This window comes from Corylus avellana, chromosome ca9 (assembly GCF_901000735.1).
Source record: "Corylus avellana chromosome ca9, CavTom2PMs-1.0".
Taxonomy (NCBI): Eukaryota; Viridiplantae; Streptophyta; class Magnoliopsida; order Fagales; family Betulaceae; genus Corylus; species Corylus avellana.
In genome coordinates this window covers 12,536,369-12,554,972 of record NC_081549.1, presented here as the reverse complement: position 1 = coordinate 12,554,972, position 18,604 = coordinate 12,536,369, and the positions used below count along the sequence as shown (strand labels likewise).

Sequence of the window (18,604 nt, the reverse complement as noted above, 5' to 3'; positions counted from 1 at the left end):
GATGTGGCAGACCACCACGTCAGAAAATTCTGACGTGGCAGTTTGCCACGTCAGAAAATTCTGACGTGGCGGTCTGCCACGTCAGAAAATTCTGACGTGGCGGTCTGCCACGTCAGAAATTTTCTGACGTGGCAAATTTTGCAACGTCAGAAATTATATCATTTTTAAATTTTTCAAATTTGTAATATTTTTCTGACGCTCCAACATTTAAAACGTCAGGAAAAATTTTTCTGACGTTTTATATATAACACGACAGAAAATTGCTGAGGTGGCAAAAAAATTACACTGTAGCACACGTCAGAAAACCCCTTTTTTTTTGTAGTGTGTTTGTCATTTTTTGTTTTTGTTTATGTTGTTCTGACTTTCGAATTGAGTACGGATAATATTCAGTGTGAGGGGCTTATCTCTCACGGCCGGTTAAATAAAAAATTTTGTTATAGAAATATGATCATCCTATGTCTTAAATCTAGTCTATTAAGAGCAGATTTATGCCATAAATAAAGTTTTTACATGAGTGAGATCAGAGGTCATTGATACAATTTGATTGTTAAATTTTTTAATGTATTTACGACTTTATAACTATATAGCTTTTGTCTATGTTCTGAAGAGCTTGATGTTCTGTGAGGTAAGCACTTTATACTTTGAATATTTTATAGAATGAGAAGAGGTTTACCTAAAAAATAAAAAAATAAAAATAATGCTTTTATTCCTTTAACTCACAAATCCACTATCATAAACCCCTCCAGTTTTCGGAACTTGATTATTCCCTTAGCTTGGACACCGTATTTTTGGTTTGTAATGTAATTTCATTAATAACTTTTTAATGAAACATATATTTAGTTAAATAGGTTGGCAGCCGTATTTTATTTTGTCCGTAAAAATAATTTCAATTTATTTCAGATGAAATATGAACACCATTCCACGAAAATTATTTAATGAAATGACATTACAATGCTAAAATAAAATAAATCTAATGCATTATTTTAAAAAAGGATGTTATCAAATGGCGATAATGCGTAACAACATGACCAAAAGTAACAACGATTTTTCCAATTAAGGTGAGAGAAACTATTAAAAGTAAGGGAAAAGTCAACATATCCACTCAACCTAGGGATCTGGATTCTCTCAAGTCCATTTTAGACTGAAAAGTATCCACGTCATAGAATAAATTCTAAAGCCACAAATAAGATACATATCACACTAATAAAAATATATTATTTAAAATTAAAAAAAAAAAAAAAAGCCACTTGATCTTGGCCATAGGAGTGGCCAGTCACCCTATTTTAGCTGGAAGCCACCCCTAATGGTTGGCCACCCCCATCTTGCAAAAAGGGGGTAGCTCAAGAGCCTTGGGGATGGCTCGGCCACTCCTGTTGCGTATGGGGTGATTCGGCCAACCCCAAGGGCCAAACGAAATAATAATAATAATAATAATGTGTTGGCACTTGGGGGTGACCGAACCACCCCTAGGCCTAATGGGGGTGGCCGAGCCACCCGCAAGGCTCTTGGGGGTGGTTTGGCCACCCCTGGCCGGCCATTGGGGGTGGCTTGAGCCACTCCTAGCTAAAATGGGGTGGCCTGCCACCCCCTATGGCCAAGATGAGGTGACTAGCCACCCTTTTTTTTTTTTATTAATTTTTTAAAAAAATTTTTTTTATCTTAAATAATATTTTATTATTATTTTTATTACTAGGACACGTGTCCCATTTGTGGCGTTAGAACTTTTAAGAAGAAATTCTAACCATAAATTGGATACCTTATAGTCCAAAATGGAATGAAGAGAATATGATTCGTCAAACTACTGCCTAATAGACATTGTCCTCTCAAAACTTTCAATTGAGACTACGTCCCCACAAACTACTTAAATATTATCAATGTTCCCCTCCAATGACGAAACTACCCTTAACAAAGTACAAAACAAAAAAATATTAAAACTTCTAGAAAAAACCTAAAACTTACAAAAAAAAAAAAAAAAAAATCCTTTTTATAAGAAAACAATTAAAAAATTCAATATTTTTTTTATAAAAACTCAAAATTTTTGTTTTTATTTTTATTTTATAAATTTTTAAAATAAAAATCCCCGTTTTAAAAGAAAATAAATTTTTTTCCTTTTTTTAATTAAAATTTTCGTTTTGAAAAAAAATCATTATTATTTTTTTATTTTTTTGGAATTTATAAAAGTATTTTTGTCTTATTGATAAATATATAAGGGCATTTTTATTTTTTTGCTAGCCTTAGAGAAACATTAACAATGTTTTAGTAGTTTGAGAGTATATTATTACAATTGAAAGTTTAAAGTAGACATTATTAATTGAGTTATAGTTTGAGGGGTATGTGAAATTTATCATTAAAGTAATGAAGATAAGTGAAATGGAAGATAGATAATGTCCCCCCACTTCCAATTGAGACAATGTGAATTTGGATTCCCTCATATTTTGTAAAATATGTTTCCTCAAAGGCTTTTTGGTAATTTCATTTTGATTTGAAGGGATTTTTTTGGCATTGTATTTGAAATTGTGGAGGTAATTGAATTGTTACCAAATTATGATAAAAATATGGCGAAAATGATAAGAATGAGTGATAGCCATCCATCCCTTTGAGCTCTACCTTAAAAAGCTGAGTTATGTATTAATTATGGTTGAGTTAAAAGTAAGCAGCAATTATTTAACCCAATTTACTCCACCAGAATACTAGAACCAAAAGAGCCCGCTTCCACAGAGACGACCCTATTCCCACGCTTCTTTCGAGCCAACTCTTGGTACGAGTGCGTGTGTGAGAGAGAGAGAGAGAGAGAGGGGCTCTTCCTTCGACAACATCGCCATTGACGATTACAACGACAACAACAACGACAACCACCTCTGTCCCATGCATCTTTTCTTTCCTCTACGCTACGAATCCACACTATATTTTCTTTTCTCTTCATCCTCCAAGTCAGTCATCCACCATTGAACCTATTTTCTCTTTCTCTGGTTTTCTCAGCCTTTTTTGGATTTTGGGTGCTTTTTTCTTGGTGGTTTTGTCAGATTGGATTTTATTTCCTCTGGGTTTGCTTTCTTTTTCGCATTGGCTCCTTCCCGTTTGTCCGTTTTCACATTGGCTCATTCTGCTTCTGGTAGACAATGTAGGGAGAGGAATGGGTGACGGTGACCTTGGCGAGATCTGCTTGGTGTAGTTTCATGGGCTATTTCATCATTTTGAATCTGTCTCTCGCGGGATTCACTCCAAGAGGTAACACTTGAAGTTGGTTGTCGTTATTTCAATTTAGAAATGGCTATTCATGCAACACATTGCTAAACTTGTTTTTGGGGATTAGTATTGCAATGGCTGAGAAGACTACCTCGTCCCTGGGGATTTTTTCGCGGAACTCTTTGTTTTGTTTGTTCACAATAATATCAGTCATGTTCATATTATCTTGGTTTTTCGTGCTGCGTTCAACTGGTCATCCTCACTACATTGACCATAATTTGTTACCTAATTCTAAGCTTCTTGCTACAAGTGACAATGGGGATTCTACAACCCATAGTCAAAAGGATGTTGAACCCTCGACGGGAAATCGATCAATCCTTGTGGACATTGAAGAAGAAGCACCCCCAGAAAATGCAATAACCCAATCAAAAGATGAGGTCAAATGCAATCCCAATAATGGACTACTTGTAGCTCAGGAAAAAGAAAATAAAGTAGTTCTTAAGGTTTTTATGTATGATTTACCCCCCAAATTTCATTTTGGGCTTTTAGATTGGAAGGTTCAAGGTGATAGTGTTTGGCCTGATATTCGATCTAAGATACCTGATTATCCTGGTGGGTTGAACTTGCAACACAGTATAGAATATTGGCTTGCTTTGGATCTCCTCGCTTCTCAACTCCCTGAAGCTCAAAATGCTCATAGTGCAATAAGAGTCCACAACTCCAGTGAAGCTGATATTATATTTGTACCATTCTTTTCTTCTTTATGCTATAACCGATATTCCAAGGCCGACCCACACCAGAAAAAGAGCAGGAACAAGTTGCTACAAGAGGAGTTGGTGAGGTTCTTAACTGCTCAGAAGGAATGGAAGAGGTCAGGAGGACATGACCACTTAATTGTGGCCCATCATCCAAATAGCCTTTTAGATGCAAGGATGAAGCTCTGGCCTGCAACATTTATACTTGCGGACTTTGGAAGGTATCCTCCCAACATAGCAAATGTTGAGAAAGATGTGATTGCACCTTACAAGCATGTCATCAGATCAAAAGTTAATGACTCTTCTGATTTTGATAGCCGTCCAACTTTGCTATACTTCCAAGGAGCAATATATAGAAAAGCTGTAAGTGCCCTTCCTCTTTAAATACTCTTTGTTAATTGCTTCTTTTAGTTTCAGTAGTAGGAAAGTTGGGTTGGTAATTCTGTTTACATGCTCGAAATGAAACTAATTTTTTAAGAAGATATATAAGTATAAATATAAAATCTGCAAATGATGATCTGATATTTTATTTAAGTGAGCCATTTTAGTTGCATAGTTTCAAATCAAATCTTGAGTTATAACAGGCGTGGAAGGCATTAGTTAGAGCAATAGCATACTTGAATAAAAAATTTCAAAAGCTTATGTTCATAACTTTGTTTCCTTATTTCCTTTATAAGGTTCATCAAGCAGCCCTGAATTTATTAGTCCATTGCATGCATGGTACTGACATTAGTTTTTTATGTAATTCATTGCGATTGTTATAGAAGGAAGGTGAATTATGACATGTAGAGTTTTGTATGATTTTATTTATGATTGATTTATGTTAATTGAATACGATTATAAAAATATCTAGACACATCTATGTTCCACTTCACTTCTGAAAGGTAAAACAGATTTTTAATACTATTCCACTCCAAAGTAATTGCTTCCCCCACCTGTCTGCAGCTCCACAATAAAAATTATGGGAAGTTAGGAAGTATGGATACTCCAAAAGTATTCATGTTTGATGCATATTGAATGTTGTGAGTATACTTGTGAGGTTTGTGTCCCACATGAATAAAGTATAAAGAAAGTGAGTGGTTAATATACCTAAGTGGACTCAAGCCCATTAGCTTAGGCCTTTGGACTAAGATATATATTAACTTACTCTTGGTGGACTCCCTTGGTGTTTCTCTCTCTAACATTGGACATGGATGCATTCAGATTTGGTAAAATATGTGTTTGATACATGTCCATAAATTAAAACTCAAATTTTAAAGCCAGATACTTTTTGGACACTTTGATGATACTGCTGAACACAGTTGAGATTAAAAAAGAAAATCTCAATAAAAGGGGGCTCTAAATGTTATTTTAAAACAATTTGGGGTCAAATATTAGAAATGGGATCAAAATGTTTTATCTTAAATATTTGAAGGACTGATAGCAAATTGATTGATGTTATTTTAGGGATATTTATGGATAGTGTAAAAATGTCTATGAAAGCTAACTTGGATGATTGTTACTTTATATGAAATATATGCTTCTTCCTTATCACTTATCAAAAAAAAAAATGCTTCTTCCTTATATGTTATTGCACTAATGTTAGTTTTGAATATGCTCTTTTAGCCTTTAATGGTTGTTATTTATATTCAAAATAAAAATAAAAAACAAAATTTAGATAATATATATACAAGAATGTATCTTGTTTTTTCAAGAGCTATTGTATTATTAACCCCTAGGGGTTGGCCCAAGTGGTGGAGGCCTTGGTCTTAAGGTATCATCCCTTCAAGGTCCAAGGTTCAACACCTCATGGGTGCAAACATTCCTTTGGGTCCGAAGAGCTGTTGTATTGTCATACCCATATCACATCGAATCCATGCCTCATGTTTGGTGTTTCTTAGTGATTGACAGTCCTTATGATTTTATTTATTGTTGACTTATGTGAACTGAATAGGATAAAAAAAAAAAAATAAAATAAAAAAATCTGAGATACATTTTCATTCTATTTTCACTCTTGAAAAAGGTATGGAACATTTTCAAATACCGTTCCACCCCCGAGTAATTTCTTCCCTCATTTATCCTTATCTCCAGAGTGGAGAACTATGAGAAGTTAATATTTGGTGTTGTCTGTTTGTAAGGTGAGACCTATGACACAGTACTCAACCTTTTTTTCTCCCTTCAAAATTCTTTGTCTTAACGCTTGTCATATCCCCAATCTAAAGTTCTTATGTTGCCTTATATTTTGGGGATATAGAAAAATACTATGCTATGATTTTGAGGCTAATCTTTGGGGGACAGGTTTGTGGTTAGTGGCGATGATGGGTTTTTTTTCTTTTGCCTCTTTCTCCCCACCCTCCTTTGCGTCTCTCTCTCCATCATTTCTACTCTTCATCTCTTTTCAGTCTTCATGAATGGAATTGGTTTGGAAGCTGCCCTAGGAGTGCACTTGTAGTTTAGTTCTACATTGCCATTGGTAAGGATGATGTACAGGTGACCAGATTCACTTATCTAGAATGATAGGAGAGATATTAATTCCTAAATTCAAAAGACTCCTTGTTGAGAAGGTATATGAGGTTGCACACTTGTAGTCTTGTCTGACATTCATTGGGAACTCTATTGAGAAGATATATAAGGTTGAGCTGAGGAGGGATGTGAACATTCTTGTGTAAAGAGGTGGTCAAAGTGGGGGTTTGTAAGTGAATTCTGCTCTATTTTTGATTGGGAGGAGGGCTACATAATTATTCATATCCATGGTTTCTAACCCTGGATCACATAATCAGTGGGTGTGGGGAGATCTGAAACTGTTTTTACTACGTTCAAAATGGATGCTCGGTTAACTATGATTTATAGTTGGCTAGTGGTCTAGAGATTTGTTAGGATCCTTCTATTTTTGTTTACTTATTCACGTTTTGTCAAATTGAACGTTGGATCATTGCCCCTTTTGCTTCAATTTCTGCTTAAAATGTGCCATTATCAAACTTTTGCTTTATCTGTTTGGATTCCCTTGTGCCATGTGCATATTTGGGATGAACCCTTCCTGACCTCTCATGAATTTATATACTCAGTAATGAAGCAAAATAATAAATGATAGGTTTTCCATATTATCTGCAGCATTCTGGCTATGGATCTAATCTAATTATGAAATCCATTAATTGGTTTCCTGGTAGCCACCCAAAACGCTGCCTCCCTACATGTATCTCATCATCTCTTTAAAGATGATACACTTATTATCTGTGCAGATCGTGATCAAATCTATAATTTGTGTCAGATTCTAGTGTGTTTTGAGGCCATTTCAGGCTTAAAAGTCAACCTTCGAAAATCTGAATTAGTCGCGGTAGGGAGTGGTTACACATCAAGAAGAGCTGGTTGACATTCTCAATTATAGTATCTCTTCCCTTGAAATATTTTAGACTTCCTTTGGGTTCTCCTTTTAAGTCAAAAACTATTTGGGAGGGAGTAGTTGAAAAGATGGAAAAAAGATATGCTAGTTGAAAGAAGATCTATTTGTCTTGGGGGGGCACCTAACTCTAATCAATAGTATGTTATCCAGTCTACCTACGTATTTATTGTCTCTTTTCCCTTACCAATTGGTATTGCTTGGAGATTGGAGTCTCCAAGGACACTTTCTTTGGGATGGCCTAGAAGATTAGCATAAGATTCATAAGTTTATCCTCATGCCTCCTGGGCATGAGGATAAACTGCTTAGCCCGTCAGGGGTGAAAGCTCCTGAATTACCTGGTAGCTGGTTCTGGCGAGTGGGGTCAGTTACCCGTAGGAGTTTGATTAACGGTGAGGATTGTTGTACAGCATGCGTTTGCGACGTGCAATTAATCTGAGTAAAGTTCTCCTACGTTATCCAAAAAAAAAAAAGTTTCATCTAGTGAACTAGAAAATTATATGCTCCCCGGTTTCTAGAGGGTGGTTGGGAGTTACAAATCTCATGTTGTTCAATAAAACTCTACTATGGAAATGGCTTTGGAAATTTATGCCAGAGAAGAATTCTTTATGGAGAGGTGATGGTAGAGAAGTATGGGCTACAGAGAAGTGGTTGGAGTTTAGAGGAAGTTTGTGGGCCCTATGGGGTGTGCCTTTGAAAGAATATTAGGAATGGTGGGGGTATTTCTCCCATCTTGTTTCCTTAATGTTGAAGATGGTTCTTGCATCTGCTTTTGGCATAATGTGACAAATGTGTGGTGTGAAACAGCCACGCTCACGTCTTTATTCCTAGAACTTTATTCCATAGATCAGGACAAAGAGGCATTGGTGTCAAATTACTTAGATTCCTTAGGTTCCTTTATTCTTTGGAACCTGAGTTTTAACAGGGCAGTCCTGAATTGGATCTGGAATTTCTGGACTCTTTCCTTAATCTATTATACTCCTAAAAAATCCATCCTGGGGAGGCGGATAGAATGTTGTGAATGCCAGCTAGCAATAATGGCTTTTGAAGTGAAGAACTATTATAAATCTTTACAGTCTGGAGTCTGGAAAGCCTTGTTTGTTCTTCTGGAGAAGTCTTTGGAAGGTTAAGTCACCGTCTCGCATTGCTCTCTTTACTTGGTCGTCAGCTTTGAGTTAAATCCTCATAGTTGATAATTTTAGAAGATGAGGTTTCACCGTTGTAAACTGGTGTTGCCTATGGTAAAAGAATGAGGTGACACGTAATCACCTGTCATCCATTATGAGTACTCTAGTGATCTTTGGAACCCAGTTCTCAATTTATTCAGGCTATGCCTAGCAACATCCTAGAGCTGCTCCATTGCTGGAAGACTCAAGGGTGTGTGCATCCCAAAGAGGCTATGTGGAAAGTTATTTCTGCATTAATAATGTTGAGCATCTTGAGGACTACGAATCTAATGCACTTTATTTAAAATCTGTCTTTTTGAGATCTCTTTTGGATTGGGCTATTATTTATGTTCCTAATTCACCTCTTCAAATCTTTTAGCTCTAGTTAACTTTTTGGATTTTTGACACACTTAAGGTGGTTGTTTCTCTTGTATACTCTTCATGTACAAGGGCTCTGTCTTTGTTTTATGCTTTAAATTATTATTCATAAAAAAATAAAAATAAAAAATGCAAGGGATAACTCCTTCATCATATCTTATAGAGATTGACTTTTCATGGCTAGTCTTAAAGTTGCATATTGTTACAACAACCTCTTCAAAATGGCCTTGGTCTTTGGGTTGGTTTATCTATAAGTATAGGTAACTTTTTCTGTAAACCTATGCACAGATTTTAGAAAATGGCTTATAATTTCTAGTCATGTGGAAGCACTTTGGTAAATCATCAACTACAAGATGTTTTCTTTTGTTTTTCTTTTGTCTCTCATGTTGAAATGTTATCTCTTTCTGTTGGTATAAATATCTTTTGTCTCACATGATTGAGATGTTGTCTCGTTCTTTCAATGTATATTTCTGATGGAGAACCAATGCCACCTAGGTCTCACGCGGCAATTGAGGGTTGGCAATTAAGGGACTTGTCTACTTGTTCTTCTAGGACAAGGAGAAAGGTCTACTAGTGCAATAAGGAGTCTATATTCCAAGTTTAAGTTTGAGTCCTAGTTTATGTTGGAGTCCTTTATTAATTAGTCTTTCTAGTCATTCTTTTACTTGGTTTCCTTATCTTATAAATAGGGGATCATAGCTCTAGTTTATTTTCATGAAGAGATTAATAAACATTGTGGTTTTCCTCCATCTCTAATTGGAGTTTGTGGTCTCTCCTACCCGAAGGGAGTTATTGTAGTTTCTCCTACCCGAAAGAAGTCATTATTATCAATATATTTCTAGTATTAGTTGTGGGGTTCCATCAACGTGGTATCAGAGACATGGCGACCAATAAGGATTGTATCGAAAAGCTAGAAGCTGAGATTTTGGAGCTGAAAGAAGGAATGAAAAATATGGTCATAGAGTCAAAAATGAAACATCCTTCCAGGAGCTTAAGGACTTCATCTCCCAAAACCACTCCGCCTCATTAAAGCACAACTGTGAGAAGGGGTCATCATCGCAATCAGTCGAGGGGAACTTTGGCCACTCGAGTGGGCCCAAGGGGATCGGGGGTGAGATCCATTCAATTGCACCGCGCCCAGCCAAGTTGGATTTTCCTCGATTTTCAGGGGATGATCCCACAGTTTGGTTAGATCGGGTAGTGCAATATTTCGACTACCAACGAACGGCCGATGAGCAACGAGTGACATTGGCTGCCTTTCACTTAGAAGGGGAAGCCAACCAATGGTGGCAATGGATGAAGAAGGTATATCTGGAGGAGAAGATTGCAATCACTTGGGAAGTATTTGAGAAGGAGTTAATTGTCCGTTTCGGGCCTACCGAAATAGAAGATTATGATGAAGCGCTGTCAAGAATCCAGCAACACGGCACGTTGAGAGAATATCAATGTGACTGTGAACAACTTGCAAACAGTGTAAGTGGATGGCCTCAAAAGGCACTTGTGGGAACCCTTCTTGGAGGAGTGAAGAGATTAGGGTGGGAGTGAGAATGTTCAAACCGCGCACTCTTCGAGATGCAATTGAATTAGCCCGTATGAGAGATGAGTCGGTCAACAAACAAAGAAGAAATCAACTGCCCGAAAATCCACAATAGTCCAATGTCTCCGAGCTAGAGGAAACACCGCACAACTCTACTATGGCCACTAATTCACATGTAACACCATCAGGTCCAGCCAAGAGACTTTCTTGGGAAGAGATGCAAAAACGAAGGGAGAAGGGTCTTTGTTTTAATTGTAATGAAAAATTTGCTCCTGGCCATAGATGTCAAGTCCCTCAGGCGTTTTTATTGAAGCATACATACCAGAATTAGGATTGAAAGACCTTGATGCCAATAAGGAGAAGTTGGGCAACAACGAGAGATCATTAATTTCTCTTTAGCATCAACCTTGCGGACAAGGTTCCCCTTCAAGGAGGGGTGAATGATGGAGAATCAATGCCACCTAGGTCTCACGTGGCAATTGAGGGTTGGCAATTAAGAGACTTGTCTACTTGTTTTTCTAGGACAAGGAGAAAGGTCTACTAGTACAATAAGGAGTCTATATTCCAAGTTTAAGTCTGAGTCCTAGTTTATGTTGGAGTCCTTTATTAATTAGTCTTTCTAGTCCTTCTTTTACTTGGATTCCTTATCTTATAAATAGGGGATCATAGCTGTAGTTTATTTTCATGAAGAGATTAATAGACATTGTGGTTTTCCTCCATCCCTAATTGGAGTTTGTGCTCTCTCCTACTCGAAAGGAGTTATTGTGGTCTCTCCTACCCGAAAGGAGTCATTATTATCAATATATTTCTAATATTAGTTGTGGGGTTCCATCAACGTGGTATCAGAGACATGGCGACCAATAAGGATCGTATCGAAAAGCTGGAAGTTGAGATTTTGGAGCTGAAAGAAGGAATGAAAAATATGGTCACAGAGTCAAAAATGAAATATCCTTCCAGGAGCTTAAGGACTTCATCTCCCAAAACCACTCCGCATCATCGTAATCAGTTGAGGGGAACTTCGGCCACTCGAGTGGGCCGGGGATCGGGGGCGAGATCCATTCAACTGCACTGCGCCCAGCCAAGTTGGATTTTCCTTGCTATTCAGGGGATGATCCCACAGTTTGATTAGATCGGGTAGTGCAATATTTCGACTACCAACGAACGGCCGATGAGCAACGGGTGACATTGGTTGCCTTTCACTTAGAAGGGGAAGCCAACCAATGGTGCCAATGGATGAAGAAGGTATATCTGGAGAAGAAGATTGCAATCACTTGGGAAGTATTTGAGAAGGACTTAATTGTCCGTTTCGGGCATACCGAAATAGAAGATTATGATGAAGCGCTGTCAAGAATCCAGCAACACGGCACGTTGAGAGAATATCAATGTGAGTTTGAACGACTTGCAAACCGTGTAAGTGGATGGCCTCAAAAGGCACTAGTGGGAACCTTTCTTGGAGGAGTTAAGGAAGAGATTAGGGCGGGAGTGAGGATGTTCAAACCGTGCACTCTTCGAAATGCAATTGAATTAGCCCGTATGAGAGATGAGACGGTCAACAAACAAAGAAGAAATCAACTGCCTGAAAATCCACGACAATCCAATGTCTCCGAGCTAGAGGAAACACCGCACAACTCTACTATGGCCACTAATTCACGTGTAACACCATCAAGTTCAGCCAAGAGACTTTCTTGGGAAGAGATCCAAAAACGAAGGGAGAAGGGTCTTTGTTTTAATTGTAATGAAAAATTTGCTCCTGGCCATAGATGTCAAGTCCCTCAAGCATTTTTTATTGAAGCATACATAGCGGAATTAGGATTGAAAGACCTTGATGCCAATAAGGAGAAGTTGGGCGACAATGAGAGACCATTAATTTCTCTTTAGCATCAACCTTGCGGACAAGGTTCCCCTTCAAGAAGGGGCGAATGATGGAAAACCAATGCCACCTAGGTCTCACGTGGCAATTGAGGGTTGGCAATTAAGGGACTTGTCTACTTGTTCTTCTAGGACAAGGAGAAAGGTCTACTACTACAATAAGGAGTCTATATTCCAAGCTTAAGTTTGAGTCCTAGTTTATGTTGGAGTCCTTTATTAATTAGTCTCTCTAGTTCTTCTTTTACTTGGATTCCTTATCTTATAAATAGGGGATCATAGCTGTAGTTTATTTTCATGAAGAGATTAATAAACATTGTGATTTTCCTCCATCCCTAATTGGAGTTTGTGGTATCTCCTACCCGAAAGAAGTTATTGTGGTCTCTCCTACCCGAAAGAAGTCATTATTATCAATATATTTCTAGCATTAGTTGTGGGGTTCCATCAATTTCTCTAGTCTCACATGATTGAAATGTTGTCTGCTGATCTAAGAATGTCATTTAGGACTGTTTTTATAATTTAATTTTGTTTGGTTGCCATGTATTTGACAGAATCCTAATGAATGTCAGTTATTGGTTCCTGAAGATTGTATGATCAAGTGATTCAATCATTTGTCTTTTGTTTATTTTGCATATTCTTTGTTTACTTTGGGTTTCTTGTTTCCAACTTATTCAAGATTCTTAATTCTTGAGTTTCTCATACACAGGGAGGCTTTGTTCGGCAAGAGTTATTTTATCTTTTGAAGGATGAGAAGGATGTGCATTTTGCATTTGGAAGCGTTCAAAAGGATGGAATTAAGAAAGCTACCCAGGGAATGCACTCTTCAAAGTTCTGCCTCAATATAGCAGGCGACACCCCCTCATCGAACCGCCTCTTTGATGCCATTGCTAGCCACTGTGTCCCAGTCATCATCAGCGACGATATCGAGCTCCCTTATGAGGATGTTGTTGACTATTCCCAGTTCTGCATATTTGTTCGTTCAAGGGATGCTCTCAAAGAAAAATTCCTCTTAAATCTCATCAGGGGTATTAGGAAGGATGAATGGACCAGAATGTGGCAGAAGTTGAAAGAGGTTGAAAACCTCTATGAATTTCAGTACCCCTCGAAGGAGGGTGATGCAGTCCAAATGATATGGCAGGCTGTTGCGCGCAAGGTTCCCGCTATCAGAATGAAGTTGCACAAGTCTAGGCGGTTCTCTCGTTCTCTTTCCCGCTCCGACAGGGGGCTAAGATTGATACCATCACCTAGTAATTTTTGGTGAGAAAGGAAATTAACATTCTTTGGGGCTGTGGCATTTTTAGAGTTTTGGATATTGCAGAGTATTGGGTTGTGCCTCTTCAGCAATGTCAGAAGTAGAATGTACAATTTTGGGGACTGACCTTGTAACTTGCTTGTCAATGGGGGGAAGGGGTAAAAAAGGGGGAGTAGAAATGTGTTAAGTTGACGGCCTTGTACTTTGTAGTAAAAAGTAAAAAGTGAAATTCAGTACTTATTAACCGAAATGAAGCTAGCAAATGTATTTACGAAAAAGAAATAAAATGCTTGAACTTTTTTTTTTTAAAAAAAAAATGTATCTCTTTAAATTTAATTTTTATTTGAAAAATTCAATAAAAATGCTCGCAAACATTGGAGAGAATTGTAGGATCCATCATCAATGTTTCCTACTTGCTTTATTTTCAGATTTTTACAGATATGTTTAAAATAAGGGAAAATTTTATTTTAAATCTCTGAACTATCACATGTTTTGAAAAAATCTCCTTAAATTTAAGAGGGAAAAAAAAAAATTTAGTCCTTGTGGTTTACCCGATTTACAATTTACTCATTGTATCAAAATGAACTTAAAGATCCTCAAAGTATGCCAAAAAAATAATTTAGTCCCTACAGTCAAATTTCGTCCACTAATTTAACAAATTTTTTTAATGTGACACTGACTTAAATATGACAAGTATCACAATTTTATTGGTTCTAACGTTTCATGTTATCATAATCTGTTAAGTCAGTGAAAGGAATTTGACCATAGGGACTAAATTATTTTTTTGGCATACCTTAGGGACCTTTAAGTTCATTTTGATATTACAATGAGTTAATTGCAAATCAAGTAAACCAGAAGGACTGATTTTGTATTTTTCCCAATTTCAAACACTCTAAATTTTATCCTTTGAACTTTCAATTTAGTTTCTTTGTCAATTTTTAAACGTTAAAAGTGATAAATTGACTATTATACCATTGACTTTTTTATAAAATTTCAAATTAATAATTAAAAGAATAAATGTATTATCAAAAAATTAAAATCACAAGGTGACCCGTGGTTGGGCCACCTTGTGACCTTTTTTTTTATTTTATTTTTAAAAAAAAATGAAAATCGAAAGATAATTTTGTCTTTTTAAGAGTTTTCATAAGGGTTTAACGGTAAAAATTGACAGAGGGATAAATTGCATCAAATTGAAAGTTTGAAGAAATTTTTAAAATTTATAGGGGTCATTTCAAAACTTGCAGTAATTCAGGAGTTCTTTACGAATTTTCCTTCAAAATAATTTGAAAATTAGATTTTGAAGACGTGGCATGTTTCAATCCATTAGATGCAAAATTGGGATTCACAAATTTGAGAGGATTTTACCGTTGGACGAGAAAGGGAGAATCAAGCATGGGAATATGTGCTTCAACCGAACAGGGCTTCGAAAACTATGACTGCTTTTGTTGAGATATTTTTTTGAAAAATTCTCTCGTCTTAAGTCTATATTATTTTCTAAAATTTAAATGAGAGAAATAAATGTCTTTTTTTCTCTTTTCTTACACCCGAAAGTACCAAAAGAGCACTTAACAATTTTATTTTATTTTCTTTTTTTGGATGGGTCGACAACCAAAAAAAAAAAAAAAAATAATAATAATAATAATAAAATTTTGAATGGGCGAGAGAGTGGGCAATTATTCTGCATCAAAGAAGTGTTATCTGCTCGTCAATTGGCTGATGGTTTAAAAGCCACCTGCCCACTAGGGATTATGGGTGAAAAATCCTTATGGGTGGTGGGCGGATATGACTAGTTGGCCGGTTCTTAACCAAAACCGGCCCACTGCTCAGTCTTAAGATTTGGATTGTTTTACAATGTTGAAAAATAATAAGATTTGTCAGAGGAGCACAAGGAGCATCTACGGAAGGCATTAGAGAGGCTTCAAAGGGAGCAGCTCTATGCTAAACTCGAGAAATGGGAGTTCTGGTTGGATAGCGTATCTTTCCTCGAACACGTGATTTCTGGAGAAAGTGTAGCAGTTGACTTGGAAAAGGTAAAGGCAGTGGTGGATTGGACTAGGCCAACCAGCATATTCGAGATTCAAAGTTTCTTAGGACTCGTTGGTTACTATCGACGCTTTATCAAGGGTGTCTCGAAGCTATTCGGACCACTTACTGCTTTGTTTGGATGGACGAGTGTGAGAAAAGTTTTCAAGAGCTGAAGAAGCGCTTGATAACTGCTCCAGTGTTGGCATTATCTATGGAATCTAGCAATTTCGTAGTGTATAGCAACGCCTCTAAGAAGGGATTAGGGTGCGTGCTTATGTAAAACGGCAATGTTATTGCTTACGCTTCACGCCAACTAAAGACTTATGAGCATAACTATCCCACACACGACTTGGAGTTGGTAGAAGTCGTGTTTGCTTTAAAGATCTGGAAGCACTACTTGTATGGAGAAAAGTGCGAGATCTATATGGATCATAAAAGCTTGAAGTACTTCTTTACCCAGAAAGAGCTTAACATGAGGCAAAGAAGGTGGTTGGAATTGATCAAGGATTATGATTGTGAGATATCATCCTGAAAAGGCTAACGTAGTAGCAGACACTTTGAGTAGGAAATCAACGGTGCAGCATGTCATTCTTGGAATTTCTCAACCTCAGTTTGTCAGGGAGTTCGCTAGGATGGGATTGGAAGTAATAGGTGAAGGTGTGCCTGCACATTTGACTAACTTGGTTGTTCAATCAGAGCTACTTGCTAGAATCAAAGCCGCTCAATTGGAAAACCCTGAGTGTGCCATGATCAAGCAGTTGCTTGAAGAAGGAAAAGCAAAGGAGTTTTGTCCAAAAAATGATGGGTTGCTCACCCATTTCAAGCAAGTATGTGTGCCAAAAAGTGGAGGATGAAGGAAGGAGATAATGAGCAAGGCTCATCGTTCCCCGTACACTATACATTCTGGTGGTACTAAGATGTACAGGGATATGAAAGGATCATATTGGTGGAACAATATGAAGCGGGATATCGCAAGATTTGTGGAGCAATGCTCAACCTGCCAACAGGTTAAAGTAGAGCATCAGAGGCCAGTAGGGACACTCAAACCCTTGCTTATACCTAAGTGGAAGTGGGATAAGATCATTATGGATTTTATTTTGGAGTTACCTAAGACACCCACTAGAGAGGATTCCATTTGGGTAGTAGTCGATCGTCTCACAAAGAGTGCTCACTTCATTCCCATGAAGGTTAAGGATCCGATGGATGAGTTGGCTAGACTATATGTTCAGAATATAGTCCGATTACATGGAGTACTATCAGCAATTATATCGGATAGAGACTCTCGCTTTACTTCGAGGTTTTGACAAAGTTTGCAGAAGGAGATGGTGATGGAGCTGAAGTTTAGTACCACTTTTCACCCCCAGACAGATGGTCAGTCGGAGCGGACTAACCAAATTCTGGAAGACATGCTACGAGCTTGCGTGTTGGATTTCAAGGGTAGTTGGGTCCAGTACCTACCTTTGATTGAGTTTGCCTACAACAATAGTTACCTGGCGACTATTGGAAAGCCGCCTTATGAAGCACCTTATGGACGTGAGTGTCAGTCACCCTTGTATTGGGACAACGTCAGTGAAACGTAGACAATGGGGTCGGAATTGATTCAAGATACTCGTGATAAGGTGCTCATCATTAGGGAAAGGATGAGTGCAGTTTAGAGTCGGCAAAAGAGCTATGCCGATAACCGGAGTTGATTGTTGGAATTCGAAGTCGGAAACTATGTATTCCTCAAGATATCACCCATGAGGGGAGTGATGTGATTTGGGAAGAAGGGGAAGCTCAGCCCTCAATTTATTGGACCGTTTGAGATTACCTAGAGAGTGGGGAGGTTGGCATACAGAGTTTCCTTACCCCCAGATTTGGTCGAAACATAGGATATTTTTCATGTCTCGATGTTGAGGAAGTAAATCGCTAATGTAATTGTGGAATACGAGCCATTAGGGATCCAGGAGGGATTGACCAACCGGTGAAGATTGTGGACAGGAAGGAACAAGTGTTACGTACCAAAATGATTCCTATTGTTACGGTACTATGGCATAACCATGGTGTCGAGGAAGCATCATAAGAGATGGAGCAAGACATGTGGAGTTGTTATCCACATTTGTTTGAGTGATTGTGATCATGGCACATATACCAATCGACCCAGACTGCATGTGGAACTACACATTGTGTGAACAGATGGATTTAGGAGTAGAGATTGATGACGATTAGTATAGCGTTTGTGACATCGAGTATGATCCGCTAGATTACTTACAAGGTGATTTTCCACAGTTGTTCGAGGATGATGAAGTGCTAGTTAATGGATGGGAAGATAGCCCAGAAACCTACTTAGCACGATATCGACAATACCACAAATGAAAGGTAACATTCTGTTCCTCTTTGAATGTTGTTCTTTTGGTATTTTATATAGAAATTTTGACGAAATTTTTTTTAAGGAGAGGAGAATGTAGTGACCCAAATAATTAACTAAGCTTAAGTCGCCTAGTTATAGGGTTAATTTGGGTTTTAGGTCACTAAGGATCACTATAGGGGCATTTTGGGAATTAAGACTTTCGGATCGGACGTATGCTAGGGATGGTAGACGTGCGATACAGCCTTTGGACCGCTGTGTAAACAGTACCGGACATACGCCCTAATAGTATCGGACATCCGCTACTTTTCAGAAGAGTTGGTGAACGTCTCCAGCTTTTCTCCTCTATAAATACTAACCCTACCTTCGCCCTTTTCTTGTGCAAACTTGCCCCAGACTCCTAGAAACCCTTTTGTGAGTGTGTTCTTAAGAGATTGTGTGTTTTGTGGAGAAGGAGAGGTGTTTTCTTGAAGATTGCTTCTTGAAGGTAACCCTCTGCACCTAACCTTTTCTTTCTAAGTCGTTACGCTCTTTTAATGCTTTCTAGACTAGCTTAGATGTTGGGTTGAGATCTTTGATGTTGTTTAGAGTTAGGTTTAGCAATCCATTATGTTTTCTATTGCATGGAAACATTGTTTTGAGATAGGTAGTCTTAGAAAGCCTCTTGGTAGCCTTAGAAATCGATTTGGGAGGATAGGAGGATGAATGGACAAAAT

The 18,604-nt window shown here is 37.7% G+C and overlaps 1 protein-coding gene across 2 annotated transcripts; it reads left to right on the top strand.

Annotated features, from left to right (window-relative positions):
* The first annotated feature begins 2,713 nt into the window (after positions 1-2,713).
* Positions 2,714-13,787, top strand: LOC132191496 (probable arabinosyltransferase ARAD1). Of its 2 annotated transcripts, XM_059606535.1 has the most exons (3): positions 2,714-3,228; positions 3,314-4,304; positions 12,971-13,787. In XM_059606535.1, the coding sequence occupies exons 2-3, from the start codon at positions 3,321-3,323 to the stop codon at positions 13,523-13,525; spliced, it is 1,539 nt and encodes a 512-aa protein (XP_059462518.1). In that variant the 5' UTR covers positions 2,714-3,228; positions 3,314-3,320; the 3' UTR covers positions 13,526-13,787. The 2 variants fall into 2 exon arrangements, with proteins under 2 accessions (XP_059462518.1, XP_059462517.1); XM_059606534.1 differs by having other exon boundaries at positions 2,714-4,304.
* The last annotated feature ends 4,817 nt before the right edge of the window (positions 13,788-18,604 follow it).

Excerpts from the sequence above, each read along its gene's own strand:
- LOC132191496 (XM_059606535.1), top strand. The coding sequence starts at position 3,321 with ATGGCTGAGAAGACTACCTCGTCCCTGGGGATTTTTTCGCGGAACTCT. Across the intron at positions 4,305-12,970 it reads GAGCAATATATAGAAAAGCT|GGAGGCTTTGTTCGGCAAGA; the intron begins GTAAGTGCCCTT and ends TCTCATACACAG.